General features: G+C 42.5%; 1 protein-coding gene across 1 annotated transcript in view; it reads left to right on the top strand.

Annotated features, from left to right (window-relative positions):
- The window catches only part of LOC120940126 (cryptochrome DASH), a 45,454-nt gene that overhangs the window by 5,483 nt on the left and 12,670 nt on the right, over window positions 1-27,301 (top strand). Inside the window, exons 3-12 of the mRNA XM_040352786.1 lie at window positions 1,447-1,540; window positions 4,362-4,492; window positions 7,498-7,646; window positions 8,665-8,753; window positions 13,530-13,603; window positions 16,064-16,153; window positions 18,492-18,571; window positions 20,451-20,510; window positions 21,897-22,054; window positions 24,618-24,737. Of these exons, the coding sequence (XP_040208720.1) occupies window positions 1,447-1,540; window positions 4,362-4,492; window positions 7,498-7,646; window positions 8,665-8,753; window positions 13,530-13,603; window positions 16,064-16,153; window positions 18,492-18,571; window positions 20,451-20,510; window positions 21,897-22,054; window positions 24,618-24,737 (1,045 nt within the window). The remainder of the gene's footprint in view (window positions 1-1,446; window positions 1,541-4,361; window positions 4,493-7,497; window positions 7,647-8,664; window positions 8,754-13,529; window positions 13,604-16,063; window positions 16,154-18,491; window positions 18,572-20,450; window positions 20,511-21,896; window positions 22,055-24,617; window positions 24,738-27,301) is intronic.

Raw genomic sequence — 27,301 nt, 5'->3', positions numbered from 1 at the left:
CTTTCTTGACCAGGGCGGTCTTTAGGCCTGAATCACACTAGTGCGTTGCGTTTTGGAGCTCCGTTGTCTTTGCGAATTTCTCTATAAGGTGTTCTGCAGATCAACTGCGTTTTTAGCTGCAGATCAGGTGCGAATTTGGAGACCTGGGAGAGGGGAGGGGGAAAGTGTATTGAACTGAATGAGACAAATACTGAAGAGAAATGAACACATCTGTGAATTCAGCTGCGTACCCATAGAAGATAATGGGACTGAATTCGCACCTGAGCCGCACCGCAAGACATAAAAACCGCACACGGTTTGGAGGCAATGCGCAGTGCGGATGCATCGCACATATGTGAACCAGCCTCATTGAAAACAATGTATTTCGAAATGTCCTGCGGATTAGATGCGGTTTAAGCCGCACTCAATTCGCATAGGTGTGAACCTGGCCTTAAGGCAGGGCAAAAGGGGCAGCTGCTCTGGGCCCTATCATTGTTATGGGGCCCAAAGCAGCTGCCTCATACATGCCAACTATACCAGTTTAAATTCCCTTAAAGTTGTAGTCCCGTGCTGTGTCCTGATAGCTCAGTGTAAAGTACTGCTACTAATGCTGCCCATCTCTGCACTATTGTTGTGTACAGATGACTCGCCTGCAGATTCTGTGTTTATGTTATAAATAGCGGCTGTATTCATATGTAAATGGCTGTATCCGGCAGCATAGATATGTAAATAAAGGCGGCATTTTTATATATATATATATATATATATATATATATATATATATATATATATATATATATATATATTATTCTCATTCCCCCTGCAGTGAAGAGATGATATGTTGTAACCTTTAGCAACCAATCAGTGAGCAGTATTACTGTACAATAATCTCTAGCAACCAATCAACAAGAAGAAGAAATCATGTGCTGTAACTTCTAGCAACTAATCAGTGAGCCGTAATGTGTGCTGTAACCTCTAGCAACCAGCCAGTAAGCAGTAATGATACACTGTAACCTCTGGCAACCAATCGCAATCTGATACAGTAAACTGATTTTAAGTCTAGCTGCTATTTATTGTATGCCTCCGAACAGGTGCAGAGTGAAATTGTGTACGGGGGGGGGCCCAAAAAAAAATCAATATTAAAGACGGCCCTGTTCCCGACCAAAGCTCTCATGGCAGTTTTCCTGCCAGGAAAACCGTCCGTGTGTAGGGGGAAGCTACCGAGCAGGTTCTCGGTTTTCCCGATCGGTTTTTGGAACGATGGTGTGTACGCACATCAGACCATCAGGCCACTTCAGCGGTGAACTGATGGAAATGGCCCGTCGGACCATTCTCATCGGTTTGGAACGACCGTGTGTACGCGGCCTCAGATTCTAAATGTTTTGTTGCCACCTATACTCTACTTACAACTCTACTACTTATTCTACATGAATTTTTCACTTCTATATTTTCTGTTTATTCATGCAGCAATCTCTTATTGAAAAGAGGTCACCCAGAAGATGTCATTGAAGATCTAATCAAGAAGTTGGGCCCAGTGACTGCTGTTGCTTTCCAAGAAGAAGTATGTGTCACTAATAAACTACCAGCACACTTGTATGATATATTCTAAATTTTGTGTCTCCAGCTCATCACCTGTCGCAGGCACTTGTCAAAAGTAGACTATGCCCGCCCTTCCTTCCCCCGTGCTCCATTCATAAAAGCAGTAATGAAATGAGAGCCTCAGGGGTAAGGTATGTAAATACTATTAAGCAGGTGGGAGAATGGATGGACAGCCGCACTCCAAAAAGTCTTGTTGAAAAAAGACGTGCTCTTTATTGTAAAAAGGAAAAAATGCACAGCACACAACAGCATACAGTGGGATAGACAGCTGACGCGTTTCGCATTAACAACTAATGCTTAGTCATAGCTACAAATGAAATACAAAATCCTCAATATATACATATGAGGGTGTAAACTTTCGAGTTTGGAGTGCGGCTGTCCATCCATTCTCCCACCTGCTTAATTCTATGCATTGCCAGCACCCGTGTGATTCCTGAGTGGACATTGATTACCTGCCTGTGCTCACCTGGAGCGGCGGTCTCCCTACCTATGTAAATACTATCATGAAAGGTACCATCATCCTTTAAAGATTTAAATATAGAATAGTTGGATGTAAGGTCCCTGAACCAAAGAACCAAAATAAAGAAAGGGGGGCCAATAGGACTATTACGGTACTGATACACAAATATAATGATGAATATGTAAATTTAAAACAGGAAGTAAAGTTTTTTTTCAAACACAAATACAAAAGGGGTACAGATTTAAAATGGTGATAACCAAATGCAACACCAAAATAGAGGTCCCCGAGGGGGGAACAGCACGATGGGTTGGAGGTTATAACAGTCTCAACTAGTTTCGCTGTGTATACCGCTTCCTCAGGAGAAAATCTAAAAATAATTGAACAGTCAATTAATGATTTAAAAACAGCAACAATATACAACAGAATATAAATGAGGGACACTGGGCTGAGCTGTTTATCTAAGAAGATCCCGCTAGACAGAAACAATGTGGTAGCCATGGGGGACACACATGTAGGAGGACCTACTTGTCTATTGTATGGAATATAATGATTATCTTGGAGGCCAAACCTAGAGCAATGGGGGTGTGTGACACACGTGGACACTACATATTGGTGATCAAAAGGGTTGTGAATGTGGGGGTGTGAGTAAAACAATGAGGGGGAAAAGAAGGGGGGGATGTGGGGGATAGGTACGGGAAAGGGGGGGGGGAAGAGGGGTAAGGACTGGAAAAACAGGGAGGGATGAGGGAAGGGAAGAAGGCTGTTCTTCCCTTCCCTCATCCCTCCTTCAATCCCTGTTTTTCCAGTCCTTACCCCTTTTCCCCTCCCCCTTTCCCGTACCTATCCCCCTTCTCCCAACCCCTCCGTTCTATGCCCTCTTCTTTTTCCCCTCATTGTTTTACTCACACACCCACATTCACGTTCCCAACCCTTTTTATCACCAATATGTAGTGTCCACGTGTGTCACACATCCCCATTGCTCTAGGTTTGGCCCCCAAGATGTTAATCAATATATTCTTACATTCCATACAATAGACAAGTAGGTCCTCCTACATGTGTGTCCCCCATGGCTACCACACGGGACCCTGTCTGGTTGCGCCCGCTGTTTCTATCTAGCGGGATCTTCTTGGGTAAGCAGCTCAGCCCAGTGTCCCCCATATATATTCTGTTGTATATTGTTGCTGTTTTTAAATCATTAATTGACTGTTCAATTATTTTTAGATTTTCTCCTGATGAAGCGGTATACACCGCAAAACTAGTTGAGACTGTTATAACCTCCAACCCATCGTGCTGTTCCCCCCTCGGGGACCTCTATTTGGTTATCACCATTTTAATTCTGTACACCTTTTGTATTTGTGTTTGAATAAAACTTTATTTCCTGTTTTAAATTTACATTTTCATCCTTATATTTGTGTATCAGTACCGTAATAGTCCTATTGGCCCCCCTTTTTCATTTTGGTTCGGGGAGCTTAGATCCAACTATAAAAGCAGTAATATCAGTTTCCGCGATGAAAAGCACTCCTAAAAATGAAGGAGGACCTGTCATTCATCCGTCTTCCATTCAGAGTGCTTTACGTTCTGGGAACTGATAGTACAGATTCTATAAATGGGGCAAGCATAGATGATCGCGAGCATTATCGATTAGTGCCTGTGACAGGTGGAGCTGATCGTATTAAACCCGCACAGCACCGAAAAACCATAGCTACAGCTACGGAAATATCCAGGGGGGGTAGACGACTAAAGGTTTGAAGGAGCAGAGCAGCCATCAGCACTCAGGGCAGTCTTCATTTTAGTAAGTACTGTAAGTCGTTACAGAGTCTGCCGGCTCAGTGGAGATCAGCGCATAGATCACTGAGCGGGGAGGGGCTTGTGCAGCGCCGCTGTTTCCTATGGAGAGACCTGATGGAAACGGACAGCATGTCCGTTTTCATCAGATCTCACCTGATCCAATCCGCCATGGATGGATGGGGACATATCGTCTGATTTTGGCGGATCGGGTCGGATGTCAGCGGACATGTCTCTGCTGACATCCGACGCTCCATAGGCATGCATGGAGCAGCCGTTCAGGTCCGCCATCAAAACTGACAGGCGGACCTAAACGGTCCGACCATGTGAAAGGGGCCTAAGAGCTTCATATTTAAACTATCTGTCTGGCTGAAGGGCTCATTGAATAAATGTGTAGACACATTAAGAGATTTACACAAAACTAGTTATGCAGGAATACACCATCAAAGATTAACTGCATTAAATTGACTCTGCCATAGTTTCAGGTTACCCTGTCTGCAAAGAATGTTAATTGTCTGCATTTGCCATCTTTCTTCAGGCAACAAAGGAAGAACTTGATGTTGAAAAGTCCATAAAGCAAGTCTGTACTCGTCATGGGGTAAAAGTCCAATCAATCTGGGGGTCCACATTGTACCACCGTGATGATCTTCCATTCAGGCACATCTCCAGGTACAGGTCTCAGTTGTAAGAAAGTAATTTCAGCATTTGACGATGATCTTTTATCTGCTTTGCTCTTCTATTTTATTTATTTTTTTCATCCACCCTTTTGGGAATTACAGTGTGGTATGTGCTTGTTGCTACTTGTGGACTTCTAAAGACCCGTTTCAAGACTTGACTAACAGTTGCTTCTGCCCCCAAAGAACTGTCAGGCCGCGTACACACACGGTCGGACCAAACCGATGAAAACTGACCTAAGTTCAGTTTCATCGATCCAAACCGACCGTGTGTACGGCCCATCAGTCTTTTGTCCGTCGGACAAAAATTATAGAACTTGCTTTAAAATCGACCCGATGGCCCGCTGACCGATGGGTCCAAACCGATGGTTAGTACACAAAAGCATCGGTTCAAAGCCTGCGCATGCTCAGAATCAAGTCGACGCATGCTTGGAAGCATTGAACTTCGTTTTTTTCAGCACGTCGTGTGTTTTACGTCACCGCGTTCTGACCCGATCGGATTTGGAACTGATGGTGTGTACACACATCAGGCCACTTCAGCGGTGGACCGATGAAAACGGTCCGTCGAACCGTTCTCATCGGATGAACCGGTCGTGTGTACAGGGCCTCATTGGTCTAGCGAAATGTTTCTCAACTCCAGTCCTCAAGGCGCCCCAACAGGTCATGTTTTCAGGATTTCCCTCAGATGAAACAGCTGTGGTAATTACTAAGGCAGTGAAACTGATCAAATCACCTGTGTAAAATAATGGAAGGCCTGAAAATATGACCTGTTAGGGTGCCTTGGGGACTGAAGTTGAGAAACGCTGGTCTTGCGGGGCTACAATGAGCGCAGGGACCCATATAAGCCATAATCAAAGTGGTATCAGAGGCCAGCACCAAAGCATGAAAGGTTTCCATGATACACTTACTGACAGAAGGAATGGAATTCTCCTCTACTGTAGATGGATGCCAGGCACTGGCAATGTTTAAGCATTGCACCTAAAGATTCTTTCACGTCTACAGCAGTCTCGAAAATTTGGAGGGGGGTCTTAAAACTATTACGTGTCAAACATGGCTGTAAGTTTAAAAAGACTTTAAGAGGATATGTATTATTCATTAGGGATGAATAAATTGATCTGCAAATCAAAAAAAAAAGTGGCAGTTGTCTTGTAGAGTGGATATAAAAAGTCTACACACCCCTGTAACAATTCTAGGTTTTTGAGATGTAAAAACATTAGACAAAGATAATTCAGTTCATAAATATTTCCTCCTTTTAGAGAGAGCTATAATATAATCTGTGCAATTCAATTAAAAGTAACCTGAAATTGTTTGGTGGGGGAAAGAAATACAAATAACATGGTTGCATAGGTGTACACATCCTCTTATAATTAGTGACTTTTTTTTAGTCCTGTACCCTTGCATTGTATGAATTACATTTTTTTTTTTTTTTTTAATTGCCTTAACCATCTCTGACCGACCTGGCACATATATGTGGCCTCTCGACAGGTGGGCTTCAACACCGAGCGGCCACATGTATGCAGTCCTAGGTAAACACTCTACCATGCTCCCAGCATAGTAACAAACGAGTACCGGAAAGCTCCCGATGCATACTTGTGATCGGGGGCTTTCTGATGATGTCACTGCCAGTCACAGCGGTCACATAATCTGAACAATCACCTCTAGCTTCTGGCTTTTAGATCTATTTAAAAGGTCAGGAGGCTGCAGCAGAAAGGGGGTTAAAATACATTTCTTGATGCAGTTTAAATGGGATTTCCAGCCCACACACCTCAGTGCCCTATGCTGGCAGCGCTAAGTAACAGCGCACTATTCAGCACAGCACAGACGTGTATTGCAGATCAAAATTGGATTGTGTAACAGACTAGATTTGTTATGTTACCTTTTAGACTGGACAGTCATATATTTACACTGCACAATTGCCGTTGTAAGTACAATGTCTATTTACAGCATATCTATTTATGTACCTTCAGTTGGGCTTTAAACCTGAATGTATAATGTCTGAAAGCAGAACTTGACTCTCTCAGCCTAGGTTCACATTGCAGCGATTTGGCGTGCGATCCAACAATGGCACCGTCCGAATCGCTGCAACGCTGACTTTGCTGCACTGATTCCCAAAAGTAGTTTCTTTACTACTTTTGGTGACTTTGGTGCGATTTCAATAGACATCTGTGCAGAAATGTCCTAGTTTCTGGCCTGGGCCAAAATTATGTCATGCATCTCAGGATTCTTGGGCATGGTGGTGTTGTGTGTGTTTTTTTTTTTTTTTTTTTCTCTCATCAGGAGGAGGCAACCACGCCCTCCTGTCTGCATTCCTGACATTGTGTATACTGTATTGTACTGTGCATGTGTGAGGTTTTCTAGGTCACCATCACTGTGAGGGCAGATGAATTCCAGGCTGTGAAAGCTACATGAATTATCTGCTCCTTAGCCCCTGTTCACAACGGCGCAACTTGTCATTTGATTGACAGTTCCAAATCGCATGACATGTCACACCCCATTGCCAGTAACTACTTTTTACCTATTTCATTGCGAGTTGCATAGACTTCTGTTAAATGAAGTCACAAGCCTACTGCAAATCTCACTGGTGTGTGGCTTTAAAATTGCGCTAAAGTCGTGCAATTTCAAAGCCGAACCGGTGTAAATGGGGGCTTACTCAATATGGCTGTGGCTAGAAATGCTGGGGGGTGTTTTTTTAAAGTGATTTCTCAACAAAATAAAGCATGAAGACATGGATGGATAGGGAAGTATGCTTTGAATTTAAAAATGAATTGCTGTATTTATTGGCGTATAACACTCACTTTTTTACCCTGAAAATAGAGGGTAAACTGTGCCTGCGTGTTATACGCAGGGCCTGTGGAAAGTTTTTTTTTTTTTTCCTGAAACTTCCTTTTTAAAGTTAGGGTGCATGTTATACGCCTGTGCGTGTTATACAGTAAATAGCGTGTTTGGGTTGTGGTGCTCAGACACAGCTTTTAGGTATCATCATATTTCCTGTCTTTACAGTTTACCTGATGTCTACACCCAGTTTAGGAAAGCTGTGGAAACGCAATGCAAAGTGCGGCCTACCCTTCAGATGCCAGAGCAATTAAAATCTTTACCAGGAGGCCTGGAGGAGGGTTCAGTTCCGACAATAGAAGATTTTGGACAGCAAGGTGAGAACACTCTACCATGTGATTACTGTCACTAATGTAATTCAAATAGTAATGCCTACAACGGGGCTAAAAATTTCAAGTCCTTTGCTACTAGCCAGGCCTCAAGGGTTACTCGCCACCAGTTGCCCCAACCAACCCCCTACCCTGCCCCACCTCTAATTCTGCCCCCCCCCCCCCAAAAAAAAAGCCCTCATAAATTATCTCATGAAATGACACTGAAATGTTTTATGCAGAATTAAAATAAAAAAATAAATATTAACAACAACTTTATACATGCCTGTCCATGTCCACCAATGCAGCCTACCTGCGCAGTGAATGAGAGGAGAAAAATTGGCAGCCGGATGATCAGAGTGCATCACAGCTTTCATTTCACTTGCTGTGTTCCAGCCGCTCACTGTCACATACAGCCCCTCCTCCTGGCTGGGGGAACTTTGATAGATGTCACACGTCTTGGGATTGGACGAGTGATCTGTCTATCAAAGTCCTGGACAAGGAGGAGGGGCTGTATGTGACAGCGAGTGCGGGGAACACAGCAAGTGAAATGAAAGCTGTGATGTTCCTCAGCACTCTCATCATCCGGCAGCCTGCTCTCCTCTCTCTAATAAGCTGGCCTATTCGTTTATTGTTTATATGAACAAACCAGTGTAAGCGGTATTCTAGAGATTTGTATAATGCTTTTTTCTAGATTGACTACATTAAACTGACATTTAAAGCCCTTTATATTTATCTTACTTGTATTCCAGTCAGGCACTACTCCCTTCCTTTGACATTTGGACGAGTAAACTAGTCTTCCCTACTAAACTGCCTTTACTCCATTAGAGATTACAGCAGAATGAATCTGAGTGCCAGGTTCAGGCTGATAGTGATTGCAGGGAGAAAGACGAGGGATCTTGGCACTGGACTCAATGTATTCAGCTGCTATCACACCAGTATTTATCAAGTACTGAATTTCATTTTGGTCATAATGACTCAATAAATATATCATTGCTTTGCTTTTTATTTTCTTAATGTCTCATAGATCCTTTAAGCGATCCAAGAACAGCATTTCCTTGCAGTGGAGGTGAATCCCAGGCCTTACAGAGATTGGATTATTATTTCTGGGATACGGTAAGTGCTGTTGCCTCCACTGACATCTAAACATTTTATTATGGGTTCTTCTTGAGCCTAGCTTAAAGTAGAACTGTAGGTAAAAAAAAAAAATTCCATTTTGGTTTGAGTATGAAGGGTTATAACCCCTGCCCAGTGTCTTTGGAAAGGGGTCCAGAGAGGGTGAATCTCCGTAACAGGATTCACAGACAGCAATAAAAACATAATGGGTGTTTTAATCCTTCTCCATTCCGTCCAAAAGTAAGAAAATAAAGTTATACTTTAAAGCTGAAGTCCGGGTATAAAAGAACCTGCTTGCCGATTTTTTTTTTATTTATTTTTTTTTTATTTATTTTTTTTTTTTTTTTTTTTTTATTTATTTTTTTTTTTTTTTTTCACATACCCCATAAAAGATTGACGCATTAAAATTAAAAACTGTCACACATATAAAAGCATATACCTCAGGATTTGTCGGCACTTGATTACTAGGAAGGAGAGTAAAGCCTTTAGCAGTTTAACTCTGTAAGAGTCAACTAGACTTCATGACTTGTCTGACATGGTGGTTCTATGCCACAGAACCGCTATATACCCACCAGGAATGCAACCTGATTTTCCAATGGCAGAATCAGCAGGTGGAAGGCAAAAAAAGCCTAAAGAGAGAAAACGAATGCTGCCAGTACATACTGTATAAGGACCAGGGCCGTCTTTAATATGGTTTGGGCCCTGGGCAAACATTTTTTTTGGGCCCCCCTCCAGCTTATTTTGGGCCTGGCTGGTTCACATGTATGTTTTGGCGGTCCTCATTTGTGCAGGCACAGCAGCCCATTGATTTAAATGGGCTGCTATGCCTTTGTTTCCTGCAGAAAAAAGGTGCATTCAGCATTTTAAAAATACAGTTGCCTTGAAATCCATTCTGCTTTTGCACCATGCTACTTACCTGCAGTTCTTGCACACACAAACGCACTGTGTTTTTAAAAGCGTGACCTAAATGTCTAAAAATGCTGCAAGTTTGACAGTGCGGGAACTGCAGATAAGTCACAGCAGACAGAAGAATGGACAGACAGTGCTGTATTTCAGTGCTTGATGGGCATAGGCGTGCCATGTGCGCAGCCTATTACATAAGGCATGCGCTTTTCTTTGCAGGAAACGCAGGCATGGTGGCCCATTCAAATGAATGGGCTGCTGTGCCTGCGCAAATGTGGGCCACCAAAACACATACATGTGAACCAGCCAGGCCCAAAATAAGCCCATCAAGCAGTTAAATACAGACCGTAATGTCATGTACTCTGAGGCCTTACTCAGCCTGGACTGCAGGTCTGGTCTGTGATTTAAAGAGTTTCTCTATTTTACACATGGCATGGGGTCCCATGGTGCTAAAGCAGAATGGACAGACGGTGCTGTGACCCCCATGCCATGCCATGTGTAAAATAGAGGAACTTTTTAAAACACTGACCAGACCTGCAGTGAATCATCAAATATTATAAAGACTTTGGGCACACTCTACAGAAAACTTATATTTACAATATAGATTAGCAAACAGTGACATACCTTGAGGAGCAAGACATGAAGAAGTTGGCCTCGGGAAGAGCAAACTGGGGATGTTATAAAATCACATTCTAATTCACTTTTATATACAAGCAGCACCCAGTGCCAGGGAGGGAGAAGTGCACGTCTAAATGGAAGCCGGGGGTGCTGTACATTTTAAAACACTGGGAAGGGAAGCAGTACTGTCACTGGCTGCGTGCCGCTGATGATTTTCAGCCTGATTTGTGGGCAGCACAGGGGCTTAACAGGCGGCAGGGATCAGGAATTATGGGGCCACTTACACAGCTGGAGCAGAGAACCGGGGGGGGGGGTGCTGTCGCCTGAAATTGAGTGAGAAGCAGGGGGGGGGGGGGATGCCGCGAATTTAGAAGCGGGGGGCCCTTTACAAAAAAAGAAATAAAGAAAGAAATAAAGAAAAATATATATAAAAAAAGGGGTGTAGCCATCCGGGGCCCTGGGGACCTCTGGGCCCTTTAATATATATATAAAAAGAAAAAAAAGACCTCTGGGTCCTTTAATAATATAATATATATATATATATATATATATAAAAAATATATATATATATATATATATATATATATATATATATATATATATAAAAAATATATATATATATATATAATATATATATATATATAATATATATATATATATATATATATATATATATATTTTTTTTTTTAGGGGACCAGAGGGTCCCCTAAAAAAGGACCAGAGGGCCCAGGGGCCCGGAGACCCCCAGGGCCCCAGATGGCAACCCCCCTTTTTTTTAATTTATTTTTAAATAAAATAAAAATATATTAAAAAAATATTTTGTTTTATTTTTTATTAAAGGGCCAATTTTTTTTTTATTAAAGGGAGGCCCCCAGATGGCAACCCCCCTTTTTTTATTTATTTCTAAATAAAAAAAATATATATTTTTAATATTTTTTTTTTTTTTTTTTTTGAGGTCCGTAGTTCCCCAGGGCCCCGGATGACAACCCCCCTTTTTTTATTAAAAAATTTTTTTTTATATATATATATATATATATTTTTTTTTTTTTTTTTTTTTTTTTTTTTTTAAAGGGGGTTGCTTTGGGCCCCCAACAGTGACGGGGCCCTGGGCAGCTGTCCCATTTTCCCTGTGGTAAAGACGGCCCTGATAAGGACTGGTAAGCTTCAATCTAATACATTTTATGTTCTTGGGTTTAGATATGCTTTAAAGGGTTAGTTCACCTTTTCAGAAAAAATGAAATGGTGAACTTAAACCCTACTGACCCAGCCCCCCACGCCTGTCCCCGCTGTACTTACCTTTTGGGGTAAGGTGTAGTGGTCGGAGTGATTTAGACTAGTGAGAGCAGTTAAATGCTGGCGTTAACCATTTAGAATCATTCTGATCCGTCTAGGAAGCCCTACAGAAAGAACGGGATTAAGATTGAGGATTTCATATCCCTGGACTGCTACATTGGCTGAGTGGGCACTGACATCTCATCGCCTACAGAGGTAAATATAGCAGGGACTGTGGTGGAGGGGTGGAGGATGTTAGTTCCCCTTAAATTTTTTCGGAAAAAAGGTGAATTTGCACTTTAACTAGTTAAGGACCGCCTAACGCCGATATACGTCGGCAGAATGGCACGGCTGGGCACAATCCCGTACCTGTACGTGATTGTATAATGCCCAGCCGTGGTTCGCGTGCGCGCACACGCGACCCGGTCCGAAGATCCATGACTTTGGCCGCGGGACTCGAGGACCCGATCGCCGCTGGAGTCCTGCGAACATCCCCGGAGCTGAAGAACGGGGAGAGCTGTGTGTAAACACAGCTTCCCCGTTCTTCACTGTGGCGCTGTCATCGATCGTGTGTTCCCATATATAGGGAATCGCAATCAATGACATCACACCTACAGACACACCCACCTACAGTTGTAAAGACACATGAGGTCACACATAACCCCATCAGCGCCCCCTAGTGGTTAACTCCTAAACTGCAATTGTCATTTTCACAGAAAACAATGCATTTTAAATGCATTTTTTGCTGTGAAAATGACAATGGTTCCAAAAATGTGTCAAAATTGTCTGAAGTTTCTGCCATAATGTCGCAGTCACGAAAAAAATCACTGATCGCCGCTATTAGTAGTAAATTTTTTTTATAAAAATGCAATAAAACTATCCCCTATTTTGTAAACGCTATAAATTTTGCGCAAAAACCAATCAATAAGCGCTTATTGTGTGTGTGTGTGTGTGTGTGTGTGTGTTTTTTTTTTTTCTTTTTACCAAAAATAGGTAGAATACGTATCGGCCTAAACTGAGGAAAAAAAATATTTTTATATATTTTTGGGGGAATATTATTATAGCATTATAGCAACAAGTAAAAAATATTGAATTTTTTTCAAAATTGTCGCTCTATTTTTGTTTATAGCGCAAAAAATAAAAACCGCAGAGGTGATCAAATACCACCAAAAGAAAGCTCTATTTTTGTGGGAAAAAAAGGACGCCAATTTTGTTTGGGAGCCACGTCGCATGACCGCGCAATTGTCAGTTAAAGCGACGCAGTGCTGAATCGCAAAAAGGGGCCTGGTCCTTTAGCTGCATTTTGGTCCGGGTCTTAAGTGGTTAAAATGGTTCTAAACCTCCTGAGTAATCCTTGCTTTGTTAGGTATGCTAGCCTACAGAGAAAGTCCCATTTCTGCTATGGTCTGCGCTACTGCATGTTACCATCTTCAAGTCCATAATCCGTAATATACCGTTGTGCTTGTTGAGGTGCTGCTGGTATTTAAGACCTTTAGGAAGAACACTGCAGCGTGACGAGGGCTGTTCTCTTTAGTGTCCTGAAAAATACAAGTATTAATATGAACAGACCTAAGCTAGTTAAAATGATGGTATTGCATCCATCAACCCTTCTATGAAAAATTAACAAGGCATAATGATTAAGATTGGATGGAATGATCACAAAGATCTTACCTGAATTTATTTTCTGTCCTAGCAATCTCCAGAGAGGTAGAAGTGTTCAGCCAATTCTGGTGGGCAACAGATAGACTTTGCCATTGGTTTATAAAGCCGGATCAGTCCATGTGTGGTCAGATACTAGTTTTCTGGTATTGGCATTTATTAATGTTCATATTAGGAATTACCAGCTTTATTATTATCATGACAGTACATAGCAGATAATGATGCTGTATTTACTTTGAAACTTGCCTTTTTTAATTCAGATACATATGGTTTGCCCTCTAAAGGAAGCCCTACATTTCTAAATTGACTTCTACCTTTTTTCAGAATCTTGTAGCTTCCTATAAAGATACACGAAATGGACTAATAGGAATGGATTATTCAACCAAATTTGCTCCATGGTATGTATAAAATGGTGGGTATTTAAAACAAAATGTTTTTGAAAATCTTCAGTTTCAATATCCAGGAAAGAAAGGTAAAAAGAGATAAGCATATGTGACAAAATGGTAAGAACATTGATGCCGCCATTCTTCGAAATGCTGGATTTTCTGTACCTTCAGCAGCCACTCTTTAACAGTAGGGACCATCGCGGACTTCCAGCAGATGTGTATAAGGCTTTTACCAGCATTCAGAAATATGCCAATGGATACCTGCTCTAGTGTAGGTTGGAAAACGAACTCTGATTGGCACTCAACTTTTTTTTTTTTTTTTTTTTTTTTTTTTTTATTATTATATATGCTGCAGAGCTTTATCACACTGTACATGCTGTGACATAAGCATTTTCCTTCCACTAAAGTAAAGCATTACAGAGCACTCCAGAAGCACTGTCAAAGTTTACATTAGCCTGGTCATAGCAATGTATATGAGCCTGTATAACAAAGTTAGCTCTCATTCCACTTCGTAGACCCATTAGTGGATCCTCCAAAGGGGGAATGTTAGAACATACACAGATTTATTTATTTATTCCCCCCCACATGAGCACCAGATTTATGCTATTTATGCTTTGCTCATAGGAATTAAACCTTAAAGCGGGAGTTCACCCCCAAATCAACTTTCTGACATTGGTTCCAGCATACTCCCAACATCTGCAGTATGTTGTTTTATTTTTTTATTTTTTTCGGTACTTATCGTTTCATGAGCCCTTGTTATCCGGCTCCGAGCGGGGAGTAGGCGTTCCTAAGCAAGAAGGAGTTGATTGACGGGCTGCTAAAGCGCGTCACGGCTTCCGAAAATACCCGATGTGACACTCGAGTGTTTACGGCGCTAAACGGCGCCTGCCGTGTAGAGCTGACTGCGCAGGCGCCGTAAACACCCGAGTGTCACTTTGGGTATTTTCGGAAGCCGTGACGCGCTTTAGCCGACCGTCAATCAACTCCTCTTCGCTTAGGAAAGCCTATACCCGGAAGCGATCCCTGCTCGGAGCCGGATAACAAGGGTTCATAAAACGATAAGTACCGAAAAAAAAAAAAAAAAAACCCCAGTATACTGCAGATGTTGGCAGTATGCTGGAACTAATGTCAGAAAGTTGATTTGGGGGTGAACTCCCGCTTTAATGTAGCTTGGTTGTCCTACCACACTCCCATCTAAGGATGAGCTCTGGCGTGTTCGCATGCTACATGTGCAGAGCCCGCCAGGAAGTGTGCACGGCGCTGCACTAATCACAGCCAGGGAGACATTGTCCCGATGCTCGGCTGCAGAGATTGGGAAATGTCTCCCTGGCTGTGATTAGCGCAGCGCCGTGCACACTTCCTGGAGGGCTCTGCACGTGTAGCATGCGAACAGGCCAGAGCTCATCCTTACTCCCATCACCAAGCACCGCTAGACTTCCATGGTTCTGTTGTGTTAGTAGGTCATGCCAAAGTATTAGATACTATCCTTTTGAAAGAGCTCCGATATATCTGAATAGAGATAAGCTTGGCTGACCTCCAAATTAATCTCGAACCTGAACTCTGAACTCTTCCGCTTTTTTTTTTTTAAACTGCAGTGAGCTGTGGGCCGGGTAAATTCCTGTACTGATTTAGCAGTTCTCTCAACTGTTTTGGCAACAAAGAAGGGATTAAAGCGGATATTCACCCTCAAAACAAACTTCCCTTTTCTCCACCCCCTGCTTCTCTTTTTTTTTTATTTACCCTTTTCATAAGAATAAATGAAAAATAAAAACCTTTCGGTCTTTTCCCAGGATAGTGGCGAGCTGCGGGCAGGATGTTTTTAGGCGAGGCCGCGGCTTCGGCCTAGTCCGCAGAGCGCTAGTCCTAGGGAACAAAAAAAAAACATCAGTGGCTGCTGCGCTGCTCTCTTACTGCTCCGACGCCGCTAATCGCATTCCCAAATTGCAATAACGGGCAGTACTGTGTCTGGAAGGTCTATGAGGCCCACCTTCCCAGCCAAGACCCCACTCGCCAGGACGCTATTCGAAAGGGCACGTTGGCTAAGCCTTGATGAGCCAGCAGCCTCCTAATGTCACACAAGAACTTGGCAGCACAGGACCCGATCAGTGGCAGAAGAGAAGGGGATCTCATCAGGACAATGCTAGATCCTCTGGGTGGGTTTGTATCTGAACTTTGCTGAACCTGCAACCTGGTAAGCAGAGGTTAAAAAACAAATGGAGGGTAAGCGGGTGAAGATCTGCTTTAAATAAAAGCCAAAAGGCCATTAGCCACACTTTACCCTGCAAAGCATGTCTCAGCTACAGCTCTGTAGCATAAGGCAGCATTTTTTCTTCGAGTGCTCGGTTTGTTCCTGACCATTCAATGTGATAAAGATTAACTCTTCATTTTTTTTTTATGGAGAAAGGGCTATATTCTGCCTTATACGGCAATTCAGGGTAATAACTTATGACTATCAATATTAATGTTTTACAGGCTTGCTTTTGGCTGCATTTCCCCCAGATATATCTTTGAGCAGATCGGCAAATATGAGAAGGAGCGAACTGCAAATCAAAGTACATATTGGTAAGCGAGATAAAGCTGTTTCTTATACATACTTGCGGTAGGTTTCCTGGAGTATAGAATAACAACATATATCCTAATTCATCATGTTTAAAAGTCCCAAAGGAATCCACAACTTGGCCCCCGTTAGTTTATCTTAAATAGGATGTGGGGGCGGCACTTACACCAAAAGTAAAATTTACTGACAATTGCACAAAATGAACGTGGGGTGCTTTGCCAGTCATCTACTGATTTTGATTGTCTGTCTTAAACTGCAGAGCACTGGAGGGCATATTGGGTATGGCAGCTCGTTATATGAATAGTCTCTCTCTCTCTCTCTCTCTCTCTCTCTCTCTCTCTCTCTCTCTCTCTCTCTCTCTCTCTCTCTCTCTCTCTCTCTCTCTCTCTCTCTCTCTCTCTCTCTCTCTCTCTCTCTCTCTCTCTCTCTCTCTCTCTCTCTCTCTCTCTCTCTCTCTCGTATCTAGTTAACGATGTTACTTGCAAATTTAGGCTGACCATATACTAATAGATTTTTCAAATGAACATTCATGTAAATATTTTTCAGCTGACTTGTAGCATAGAAAATTTGCTTTACTAAACAACAAAATACTTTCTGCACAGGATACAAGTGTCTTATACCTATATGCCATTCCATGTGTCCCTTACATCTCTCCTGCAGTTACGGCACCCCTCTTAACGCCGTCCCCACTTTATCTCAGAAGTCAGCAGCAGAGAGGAGGACAGAACTCCTATAGATCCTGTGCACACATCCCAGGAGAAATTTTTCTCCACTTTTTTTTATTTTTTACAGATTTTCTCTAAATCCTTAAAGCAGCGTTCCACCCACTTTTGAGAGGTGGTCTTAAACGATGGACCACCTCTCCAACCCTTGCTTTTGGATAGTATATTTTTAAAATTGTTCTAACGTACCTTTTTATGAAGTACAGCCTGTACTTCCCATTTATCCGGTCCGCCCAAAAATTGAACTTCCGCTTTAAGTGCAGGTGACTCCTGACATGCCACATTTGGCATGTCATTTGAACCTTCTGCCTTTTACAACCAATTTAACATGGCAGTATTTTGTTTTTCTTAGTCCTCCCTGTAACATGGCTTAATTACCTTTTGTAAGTCTGTGTTATTTTTCATCTTCCTTAACGATTAATAAAAAGCAATCATCAGCTACATACTGTATGCCATGGGAAAATTCCCCCCAGTCACTGTACAGCTGTTCTGTCTGAGTCAGAGTGAAAGAACGCATCACACAGTTTCAACGTGTATGTTCTAGAGAGGAAACTGGCCACTGGATGGTGTAGCTAAGCTGTCTGCCCATCAAATTGAATACATTCTATCGGTCCTGCATTTGAAACATTAATCAAGAAATTAATCGGCACAGCTAAAGTCTGCACCACCCTCTAGCCTGCATTGAGGAACATGCTCATCTAATGGGATTCTGGGAATGTTTTGTTTGACTCAGGCTCATCACCTATCATTTGTAGTCTCAACTCTCATGCATCTGAACGGTTGGCTACAAAGGGAGATATTGAGAGAGCAGAATGAATCGTGGACACAGACCTAAAGGAAACTAATGCAAATGGGGTTCTCTAAAATGATTATGGGGCCTAAGACCATAGTGCATAGGAATTCGCCAAAACGCATGCGCAATCAGTGGCAATGTTATTGATGGAGCTTATTCAAGTTTGTGCGCTGACTGCAGGGCTTTTTTGACAAATGCTCAGGTCGGATTTTTTTATTTATTTTTTGTTCCAATTTTAATAGTTTGATGGAAGCCCATCAAAAGGCATTTTTCACCCCCTGGTAAAAATCCACTCTCCTGAATACCTACCACGTGCTCACACATCAGACCAAGATAACTGAATGACAGGTAGTGAGGCTTAATGTCAACTTGGAGTAATGGAGTTCCTGTATACAACTTGGTCCTAGGATCCATGGGACATGAGGATTGGCCTGAAGTCTAACATGAGTACTTACAGGCACCACAACTTATTGTACCTGCAATTTAGCAGTATTGTTAACTAAGGCTAGGTTCACGCTGCTGCAATCAGATTTTGATCCGACTCTCAGTGCGATTATGTCATGATGCTTGGATATGGTGTGCATGTTCTATGGGCCAGAATGGTGCTGGATCGCACCAAATAGGCAGAGGACCCTTTTCCAAAACTGTGCTGCATTGATATGAACAGACACCATTGAGTTCCCTTGTCATACAATTCTTGGTGACTCAAGTCCTATCTGAAATCGCACTACTGTGAACCAGGCCTTAGTGCATTTAAGCCAGGTTTGGTTCAGCTTTTTTTGGTTCTGTGTTTTACGGTTTAAACTAGTTTTAACTTTTCTTTTTTAGGGTGATTTTTGAGCTTCTATGGCGGGATTACTTCCGTTTTGTGGCTCTAAAATATGGCAGGAGAATTTTCTTTCTGAAAGGTAAGATCCTTCAAAAGATGTCTTATTTTGATTTTTTTTCCATCCAGTCATTGGAAACTGAAATTCATTTGTACGTCTTCATGCTGTGTCTAGGAGTACATAAATGAGAACTGAAACTGAAAAGAGTGAGCCATTCTTTCATAATTGTAATCTCATTTGCTGCTTGGCTGCAACTTTCTGTACTCTGTGAAACCCAAAATGGACAGGAGACACAGCCACCCAGAGCAATACCGTGTGTGTGGTTTCTAGTGTACATACTAATGAATATTGGTGCTCTTGCAGGAAAGCAATAAAAAAAAAATAGAAATGTCTATGTTCAGTTGTATAACCATAGAAAACCACCTTCCCTTCCACGTTCAGTGGGATAACAATAGAAAACCTACTCCGTATGGGTGAGGGTTGCCACCATCCCTTCCACACACAAATTTACAGGGATTTTAAGAGCAACCAAACATGTTAAAATTTAACTTTTTTTAATGGTAATTTTATTGACAAATATTAAAATGACAATATTCTTTAAAAACCTTTATAGACATTCCTATCGAAATGTACAAAATTGAGAATCGCAGTTGAAATCAAATATGTGGTACACCTAGACAGGTTCTTGCTGTTCAACCAGATGTTTACAGGATTCACAGCTAATCCTAGTACTGGGGAATTTCCAGCGCGTTTCAAATTGGATCGATATACAATTCTTCATTGGGGAAAGTGTACCACGCTATGATGAAACATAATATCATTAAGCATTTCTTATAATAGTTCTACAGATCTCAATACACCATTCTCCCATAAGTCTTACAATGTGTATGTATGTGTGTGTGTGTGTGTGTGTGTGTATGTATGTATGTATGTGTGTGTGTGTATATATATATATATATATATATATATATATATATATATATATATATATATATATATATATATATATATATATATATATATATATATATATATATATATAATGACCTTTTGCAAATGGAGCTTCCTCATAAGCCACCACATGGATTCCCATTTGCCACCAGTGAGCACCCCGGGATGCAACAAGACCTCATAGGGAGAAAAGAGCGGCTGTATAGTAAAAGATACAATTCAAACATTTAAAAGGACCTCTTGACCATTAAATCACAAAAAAATTGGGGGCACAGGCCCTTAAAACCCCATGAGAGGAACTCTCTGTATATTTGTATGTGTTCAGTAGGATTACATACAGGTAATATAAACACGAATGTAGGTACTTGCACAGTACTAGCTGTATTTAATGCCTTATAAACAAATACATACCTGCATAAATGGCTGATAAAGTTCAACATTAAGGCCGCGTACACACGATCAGTCAAAACCGATGAAAACGGACTGAAGGACCGTTTCATCGTTTAACCGATGAAGCTGACTGATGGTCTGATGTGCCTACACACCATCGGTTAAAAAAACGATCGTGTCAGAACGCGGTGACATCAAACACGATGTGCTAAAAAAGTTCAATGCTTCCAAGCATGCGTCGACTTGATTCTGAGCGTGCGCGGCCTTTTGCATACTAACGATTGGTTTTGACCCATCGGTTAGGCGTCCATCGGTCAAATTTTAAAGCAAGTTCTCTGTTTTTTGACCGAAGGATAACTGACTGATGGGGCCCACACACGATCAGTTTGGACTGATGAAACGGTCCTTCAGTCCGTTTTCATCGGTTTTGACTGATCGTGTGTACGCGGCCTAAGACGTTTCAATATGTAAGATTATAGCTACTCATCTCTAAACAATTTTAGTTGTAAAAGATGTGTTTAATGGTTTACTACAGATAGCCACTCTACAGTAAAAACGTACAGTCAAATTGCATTTCTTTTAATACGGAGTACGGTATTTAACATGTTTTAATATTTAGGTCTTCAGGATAGAGATGTCCCCTGGAAGAAAGACCAACAACTGTTTGATGCCTGGAAAGGTTAGTACTGCTCTTACCCTTCTTTTTTTTATTTTTTTAGTTTTTTGCAGTAAAGGATAAAACACATGAGTTAACCATTTTAGGTTTTGCTGTATTAAAGTCAAAGGATCCACGGTATTTGCAGTCTGCCTGTACTACTGTGTTATATTGACAGAACTTGGCCTAGTATTAGAGAAGGGTTGGAATGTAGAGAAACCAAACTGATGTAAGCTAAAAGACCCATTAAGAGCAAAGTGACAACCTTTTTGAAATCCAGTTCCTGACCCTCTTGTGCTTGTATTCCAGTTGCTTCTCTGCCTCTCTTTTCGCCATCGGAGCCATCATAAAATACTCTGTCTGAGCTCCATGTCGGATCTTGCACAGGGGTGGATCTTTGACAGTACACAGTCTAGTGATTAACCGCTAGGCCTGCGCACTCCATCATGGAAGGAGGCCATTTTTTGGGGGGGGGGGGGGGGCCGCAATGGAGGAAGGAGTGGCCGGGGAGCATTATTAAGGTAAACATAAGTGGGTGGATGTGTGGACTTTAAAGAGACTGGGCAAAATGACTGGTGTGTGTGTGTCTGTGTGTATTGCAAAAACAGATGTGCCAAGAGCGCGCACCCTGGGAGCTTTCCAATCATGTGACAGCCAATCACGGCATACTCCTTGCCCCGCCTCCCTGCATCCAAAACCCTTTAAAGGGATGGGAGGTGCTGGCGCCAAGAGTTTGAGGGTCCATGCCCACTAGACTTCAAAAGCACTGCTTCTACTGCCTGTAGAGGTTTCAGGCATGTTTTTTAAATGTTGTGGCCATCTTAGGTGATCCTGAAAGTAACAACTGTCCTAGGGTGACAGCACTTGCTAACTGTACTGTATCTTTGGAGGAACAGTGTTGTCACCCTAGGACATGAACTGTTTTAGGACTACATAACTCCTCCACCTCTCTATATCTCCATAGGATTGTTCGGTAGACCACAGTGAATGGGCAGGGATGATCACATTGTTCAGGATTTCAGTGCAGCACATGTTGGGAGCTTGTTGGCTTTCTGGAAGGTTGGGTATTTTTCTGTATTTGCAGCATTCCTAAAGGGACATGAAGAAATGGAGAGTTATTTGAAATATTTTTTTTATTCTGTTTTTCCCAGGCTTACACTTTATTGTATGGGGGTTGTAAGTGGAATAATCTTTCAGAGAATGGAAGTAGAGCAGAGAGCTGTGTCTCACAGCACCTTAAGAATATATTCCATTCTAGCAGGAGGGCATGTACATGGCGGCAGTGATGGCAGTGATGAATTGGGGTCCAACGTGTGTTTTTTTTTTTTTTTGCCCAGAGGCTTTTGTAGACTGTCTGCTACTGAATGAAACTTGCACCTAACCGTTATCTTTTGCTGTATCTTATTATAGAGGGCCGTACCGGAGTACCCTTTGTTGATGCCAATATGCGTGAGCTGGCAATGACTGGATTTATGTCAAATAGAGGGCGCCAAAATGTGGCCAGCTTTCTCACTAAAGACCTTGGAATAGACTGGAGGATGGGTGCGGAGTGGTTTGAATATTTATTGGTGAGATCCTTTTAAGCATATAAATATGATCACTCTTATAGCAATGCTGTCTGTAAAGGTCTGTCTTCCCATCCTAAAGCGCTGCATGCAATGGTGCATCAAACATGGCATCGGCTCATATTGAACTGAACTACTAAACAAGCTAGTTGGATGAGTGGCAAAACATCTTCAGCATTACAGAACACGTCCAGCTGGATGCATGACCTTAATAAATGAGAAGCTTCACATATGACTTAGCAGCTAATGCAGCCCATTCCAACATATACTTAACATAGTTCATGACTGTACAGCCTTTTTCTTAAAACTTCAGGAAACGCAAGGTAAAGGTAAAGACCCTGCAAGGTAAAGCCATAATGTGCTAGTATGCATCGCATACTAGCACATTATGTTAAACTTACCTTACCATTCCTTGTTCTGTACTCTGTGGTAGATTCAGGGCTTTGCTTTCTTGTAGTCTGATGACTGGTGGGGAATCATCAGTCAACAGCAGGAGCGGTGTAGGAAGGACCGATCCACAGGATGAATAAAGCAGAAACGGGGAGATACTTCCACTGAATGTTCTCAGGTACAACTTCCTCTCCAGCAAGGAGGACACTGAAATATACAGCTAAGAGGCTGCAGGTGTAGGTGTGCCTGGACATATGAAGTGCACTATTTCCAGGAGGAATTCGAAAATGTAAAATTGTCATGGTACTGCTGAGGCGCAATTAACTTTCCTATAAGAATGTAGGCCCACTTTAAGCTGAGAATAAAAAGGGTGTGTATAAGCTGATCCAAATTACTGCTTCCTTCTGGATTACTTATCTCCACTGATTGCAGTGCTTCTCTCTACCCTTTTCTGTAGCCTATCATTTCTTGCTTTTCTCTGATTGTGTCTTTTCTAGCAGCAAGGATGACAGGATATGAGTTCAGTGACTGATAGATGTAAAAAGGTGTATAAACCAGGCACTATTGAGTTGACCAACATGTTGGCACATTGCAGTTTTTTATTTTGCCTACACCAACACAGTGAGGCGGGCTATAGATGATGTGATTTTTCTCTCCTGCAACCACAGTTGCGGACAAGAAAATTGTTTGATTCCCCCATCAACACAATTTGTGTTGATAGGAGATTTCCTCCCGTGGAGCTTTTGTGTTCTCCAAGGGTAAGAACACAGTGATTATTGCTAGCAGTCACAGCAGCTGACAATCGCATGTAGAAATCCGACATGCTGCTTGACCCAAGTGGATTGATGGCTCAACTTGGGTACAAACAGCCTGCCCCTAGATTGTTTGAATCTCTTCTGGTCCCTGTGCAACTGGCTGGGGTTCTAACCATCTATAGCTGACCTAAGACCTATTGATGTTTGCATAGGACGTTATTGGAGGTAGGATCAGCAGCAACATCCCCAGTATTTGCATTGATAAGTGGGACACCTCTAAATTGTGGTGACAAAGGGAAGTGTGATCTTGGCCACAGCTTCATTTTATTTGTATTGCATAACAGAAATGAGGAACTGATTCTATGCAAGCCTGATGTGCAGCTTTTTACATACAGTAGGTAGGATGGTATTAAGGATTGTTCATAAGATGATGCTTTGCTATGCAATGGTCATACTTAATTTTTACCTAATTGTGCAGTATTTTTGAATGAATCGGGTCGATCTGTGACTAGTCACACAACTGTGCTACACAATACCATACTTGCATGTTTCAAATAGACAACCAATACATCACACCAAGAAAAAAACACCTGATCCTTTTTTCAACGTGGTTCATCACAAAAGAAAACGTATGCATTGCAACACACTTGGAGGCATGCTTTGACAAACATCAAAACATGCATTTCATCAGAGCAATAGATTCTAAAGTAATGTATAAATTTTATTTATAGGTTAACATGTAAAAGACTACCATGATGTAAATAATTCAATTAAAATGTGTTGTGTTGTCTTCTGTTTCACAAGTTTTATTTTTGAAGGCATAGTCCACCTTTTGTAGTAATTTAGTAAATGCGCCAACATTGATATAATAAAAATGTGCATTTTCTAAAGGCCTACAAAGCATTGCAACCGCTATCAGTACATTGCGAGTGCACAGGGTTTTGCAAAGCTTCCCCCCAGCTTTAGGACCATAGGTTTGTGCAGCTGGACTACAGCGGTGAAGGAGGATGGATTGCTGTTGCACTGTATACAAGTTCCATCTGCCGCAGTAGTAAAAAATGTAAACCATAACAAATCTGCCCACATAGCCACACTAAATTCAAGAAATAACAGGATTTCCATGGAGGATGCACCCTGCAATTCAGGTAATAGAGGGCAGTGTGGGTTTTGCGAATGGCGTGTGCAACCATGGTTCATGTTACAACCTTAATATGCATGTAACTTGAACCATGAGCCTTTAAGCTCCATAGTATTTGGTCATCTGGAACTGGCAATTCCTGTTTGGCTGGCTGGTATTTTCTGTTACGCAGAGAAACATTTGCTAATTACTGCATTTTACAGTGTTGTTCTGTGGGCTTCCAGAGAACTGTGTTACACAATGCTACCGTCTATTAATTGTGTCATTTTATCTCTCTTTCTAGGTGGATTATGATGTTTGCAGTAACTATGGAAACTGGTTGTACAGCGCAGGAATTGGGAATGACCCTAGAGAGAATAGGAAGTTCAATATGATAAAGCAAGGGCTGGATTACGATGGGAATGTATGTATTTTGTTGAATAAAGAGCTATCTTACCTTTCTGCTCTAACATCGCCACCATCTTTGTAGCGATCTGTCAGACTTTGTTTCTGGGATCCTTTTGTCCACCTCACAAAATCCAATTGGTAACAAAAATTAAAAAAATTGAATAAAAGGGGTTGTGTTGTCCATAACACAGATTCCAGCTTATATTTATAGCAGGTATATATATATAAAAAAAAAAAAAAAAAAGTCCTTTGAAGTGGTAGTAAACCACATCCTTTAAAAAAAAAAACCTGCAAGACATTGGCATAATGTGCTAGCATGCATCCCACACTAGCAAATTATGAAATGCTTGACTTTGAACAAATCCCTCCAGCTGTGTGCTGTCACCGCTGACAGGGCTTCCATCTTCACCTGGTCCTCCTTCCGGGTTTGTGTGCTCCAATTGTATGTCACTTCCGTGGCACGGAGCTCTGAAGAGACAGCATGGGTATGCTGTCCCTTCAGAAACCATGTGCTGGTGATGTCACTGGCTACATGTAGTGTGAATATCTCCTATACCAGGGGTCTCCAAACCCCGGCCCGCGGGCCACATCCGGCCCGCTTGTGTGTTTTATCCGGCCCGCTTGTGTGTAAACAAAGCTGCCCATGCTACCACACCATTTTTTTTTTTAACTAGACAAGCAGCGCCGTTTTTTTTTCATTGGCTGCTGCCTGGGACCACCGAGGCTTGGCACCTCCCCTCTTCCCGCCGATGTATCAAGTTATGATCCCTTCACGAGTGACATCACAGGTGCGGCACCTCCCCTCTTCCCGCCCGCTGCTACACTCGTGGAAGGATCGTTCGTTCAAACAAAGTTTGGAAGTGCCGCACCTGGACGTCACTCGTGGAGGAACTGTAGCTTCAAACAGTGGGCGGGGAGAGGAGAGGTGCCGCGCCTGGACATCACTCGTGGAAGAACTGTAGCTTCAAACAGTGGGCGGAAGAGGGGAGGTGCCGCATCTGGACGTCACTCGTGAAAGAACTGTAGCTTCAAACAGTGGGCGGGAAGAGGGGAGGTGCCGCGCATATGATGTCACTCGTAGAGGGATCATAACTTCAAACAGCGGGCGGGAAAAGGGGAGGTGTTGCACCTCGGAGACGGGAGCTGCAGAAGAGCTGCAATCAGCTAGTATGGAGGTAAGAGGCTGACAATGTTATTGTGTTGCACAATGCTGATAAGCACACTACAGGGGAGATTGCTACATTGCTGTGCTGAAGGGAACATTGCTGGGGACACTGCTGATGGGGACACCTCTGATGGGGACACATGTGTCCCCATCATGGTGTCCCCATCAGCGATGATGGGGACACCGGTGTCTCCATCAGCGGTGTCCCCATCATCAGAGTCCCCATCATTGGTGTGCCCCTCAGCAGTGTCCCTATCAGCAATGATGGGGATGCTGCTGATGGGGACTCCGCTGATGGGGACTCCGCTGATGGGGTCACTGCTGATGGGGACACCGCTGATGGGGACATGGGGTTTTACCGCTGATGGGGACACTGCTGATGGGGACACCGCTGATGGGGACATGGGGTCACTGCTGACGGGGACACCGTTGATGGGGACACTGCTGATGGGGACACCGCTGATGGGGACATGGGGTCACTGCTGATGGGGACAACGGTAATGGGTACACCGCTGATGGGGACACTGCTGATGGGGACAACGCTGATGGGGACATGGGGTCACTGCTGATGGGGACACCGTTGATGGGGACACCGCTGATGGGGACATGGGGTCACTGCTGATGGGGACACCGTTGATGGGGAAACCGTTGATATTGTCACTGCTGATGGGGACACTGCTGATGGGGACACCGGTGTCCCCATCAGCGGTGTCCTCATCAGCGATGATGGGGACACCGTTGTCCCCATCATTGGTGTGCCCATCAGTGGTGTTCCCATCAGCAATGGTGATGGGGACACCGCTGATGGGGACATGGGGTCACTGCTGATGGGGACATGGAGTCACTTCTGATGGGGCACTGCTGATGGGGGCACTGGTGAGGAGACCGCTGATATTTTATACATAACTGATTTTTTTTTCGGCCCCCGAATACTTTTAAAATTTACAATGCGGCCCTCGTGTTGAAAAGTTTGGAGACCCCTGTCCTATACGGTGCAAGTTGAGGATATATTCACTGAACCTACAAGTAAGCCCTATTGTATAGACTTGCCTGTAGGTACAAGTGAAAAAAATGACTTTACTACCACTTTGATGCTTAAAGCCCTTTGTGATTATAAAAGACCTTTCTTTTTTTTTTTTTTTTTTTTCTTTTTTTTTTTTAAGGTATCTGTCCATTTAAATTTTTTTCAGTGTAAAGGCTCCTGTACACCAGATGCAATGGGGCTATGCGGTCAGTTATTTCCGATGTATAGACAAAGCAAAATGCCTCATTTCCAGTGGTGTCCTGTCCGTTACATGCATTAAATTATTATTATTTTTTTTCAGTGCAGCAGGCTGAAGTGGGAACCACCACATTGCAAATCTGCTGCAGTTGATAGGACTGTATTGAAATGTCACTTTCAATCAATTTCTGTG

Source organism: Rana temporaria, chromosome 5 (genome assembly GCF_905171775.1).
Source record: "Rana temporaria chromosome 5, aRanTem1.1, whole genome shotgun sequence".
In the NCBI taxonomy this organism is placed as follows: Eukaryota; Metazoa; Chordata; class Amphibia; order Anura; family Ranidae; genus Rana; species Rana temporaria.
This window is presented reverse-complemented; position numbering and strand designations above follow the sequence as displayed.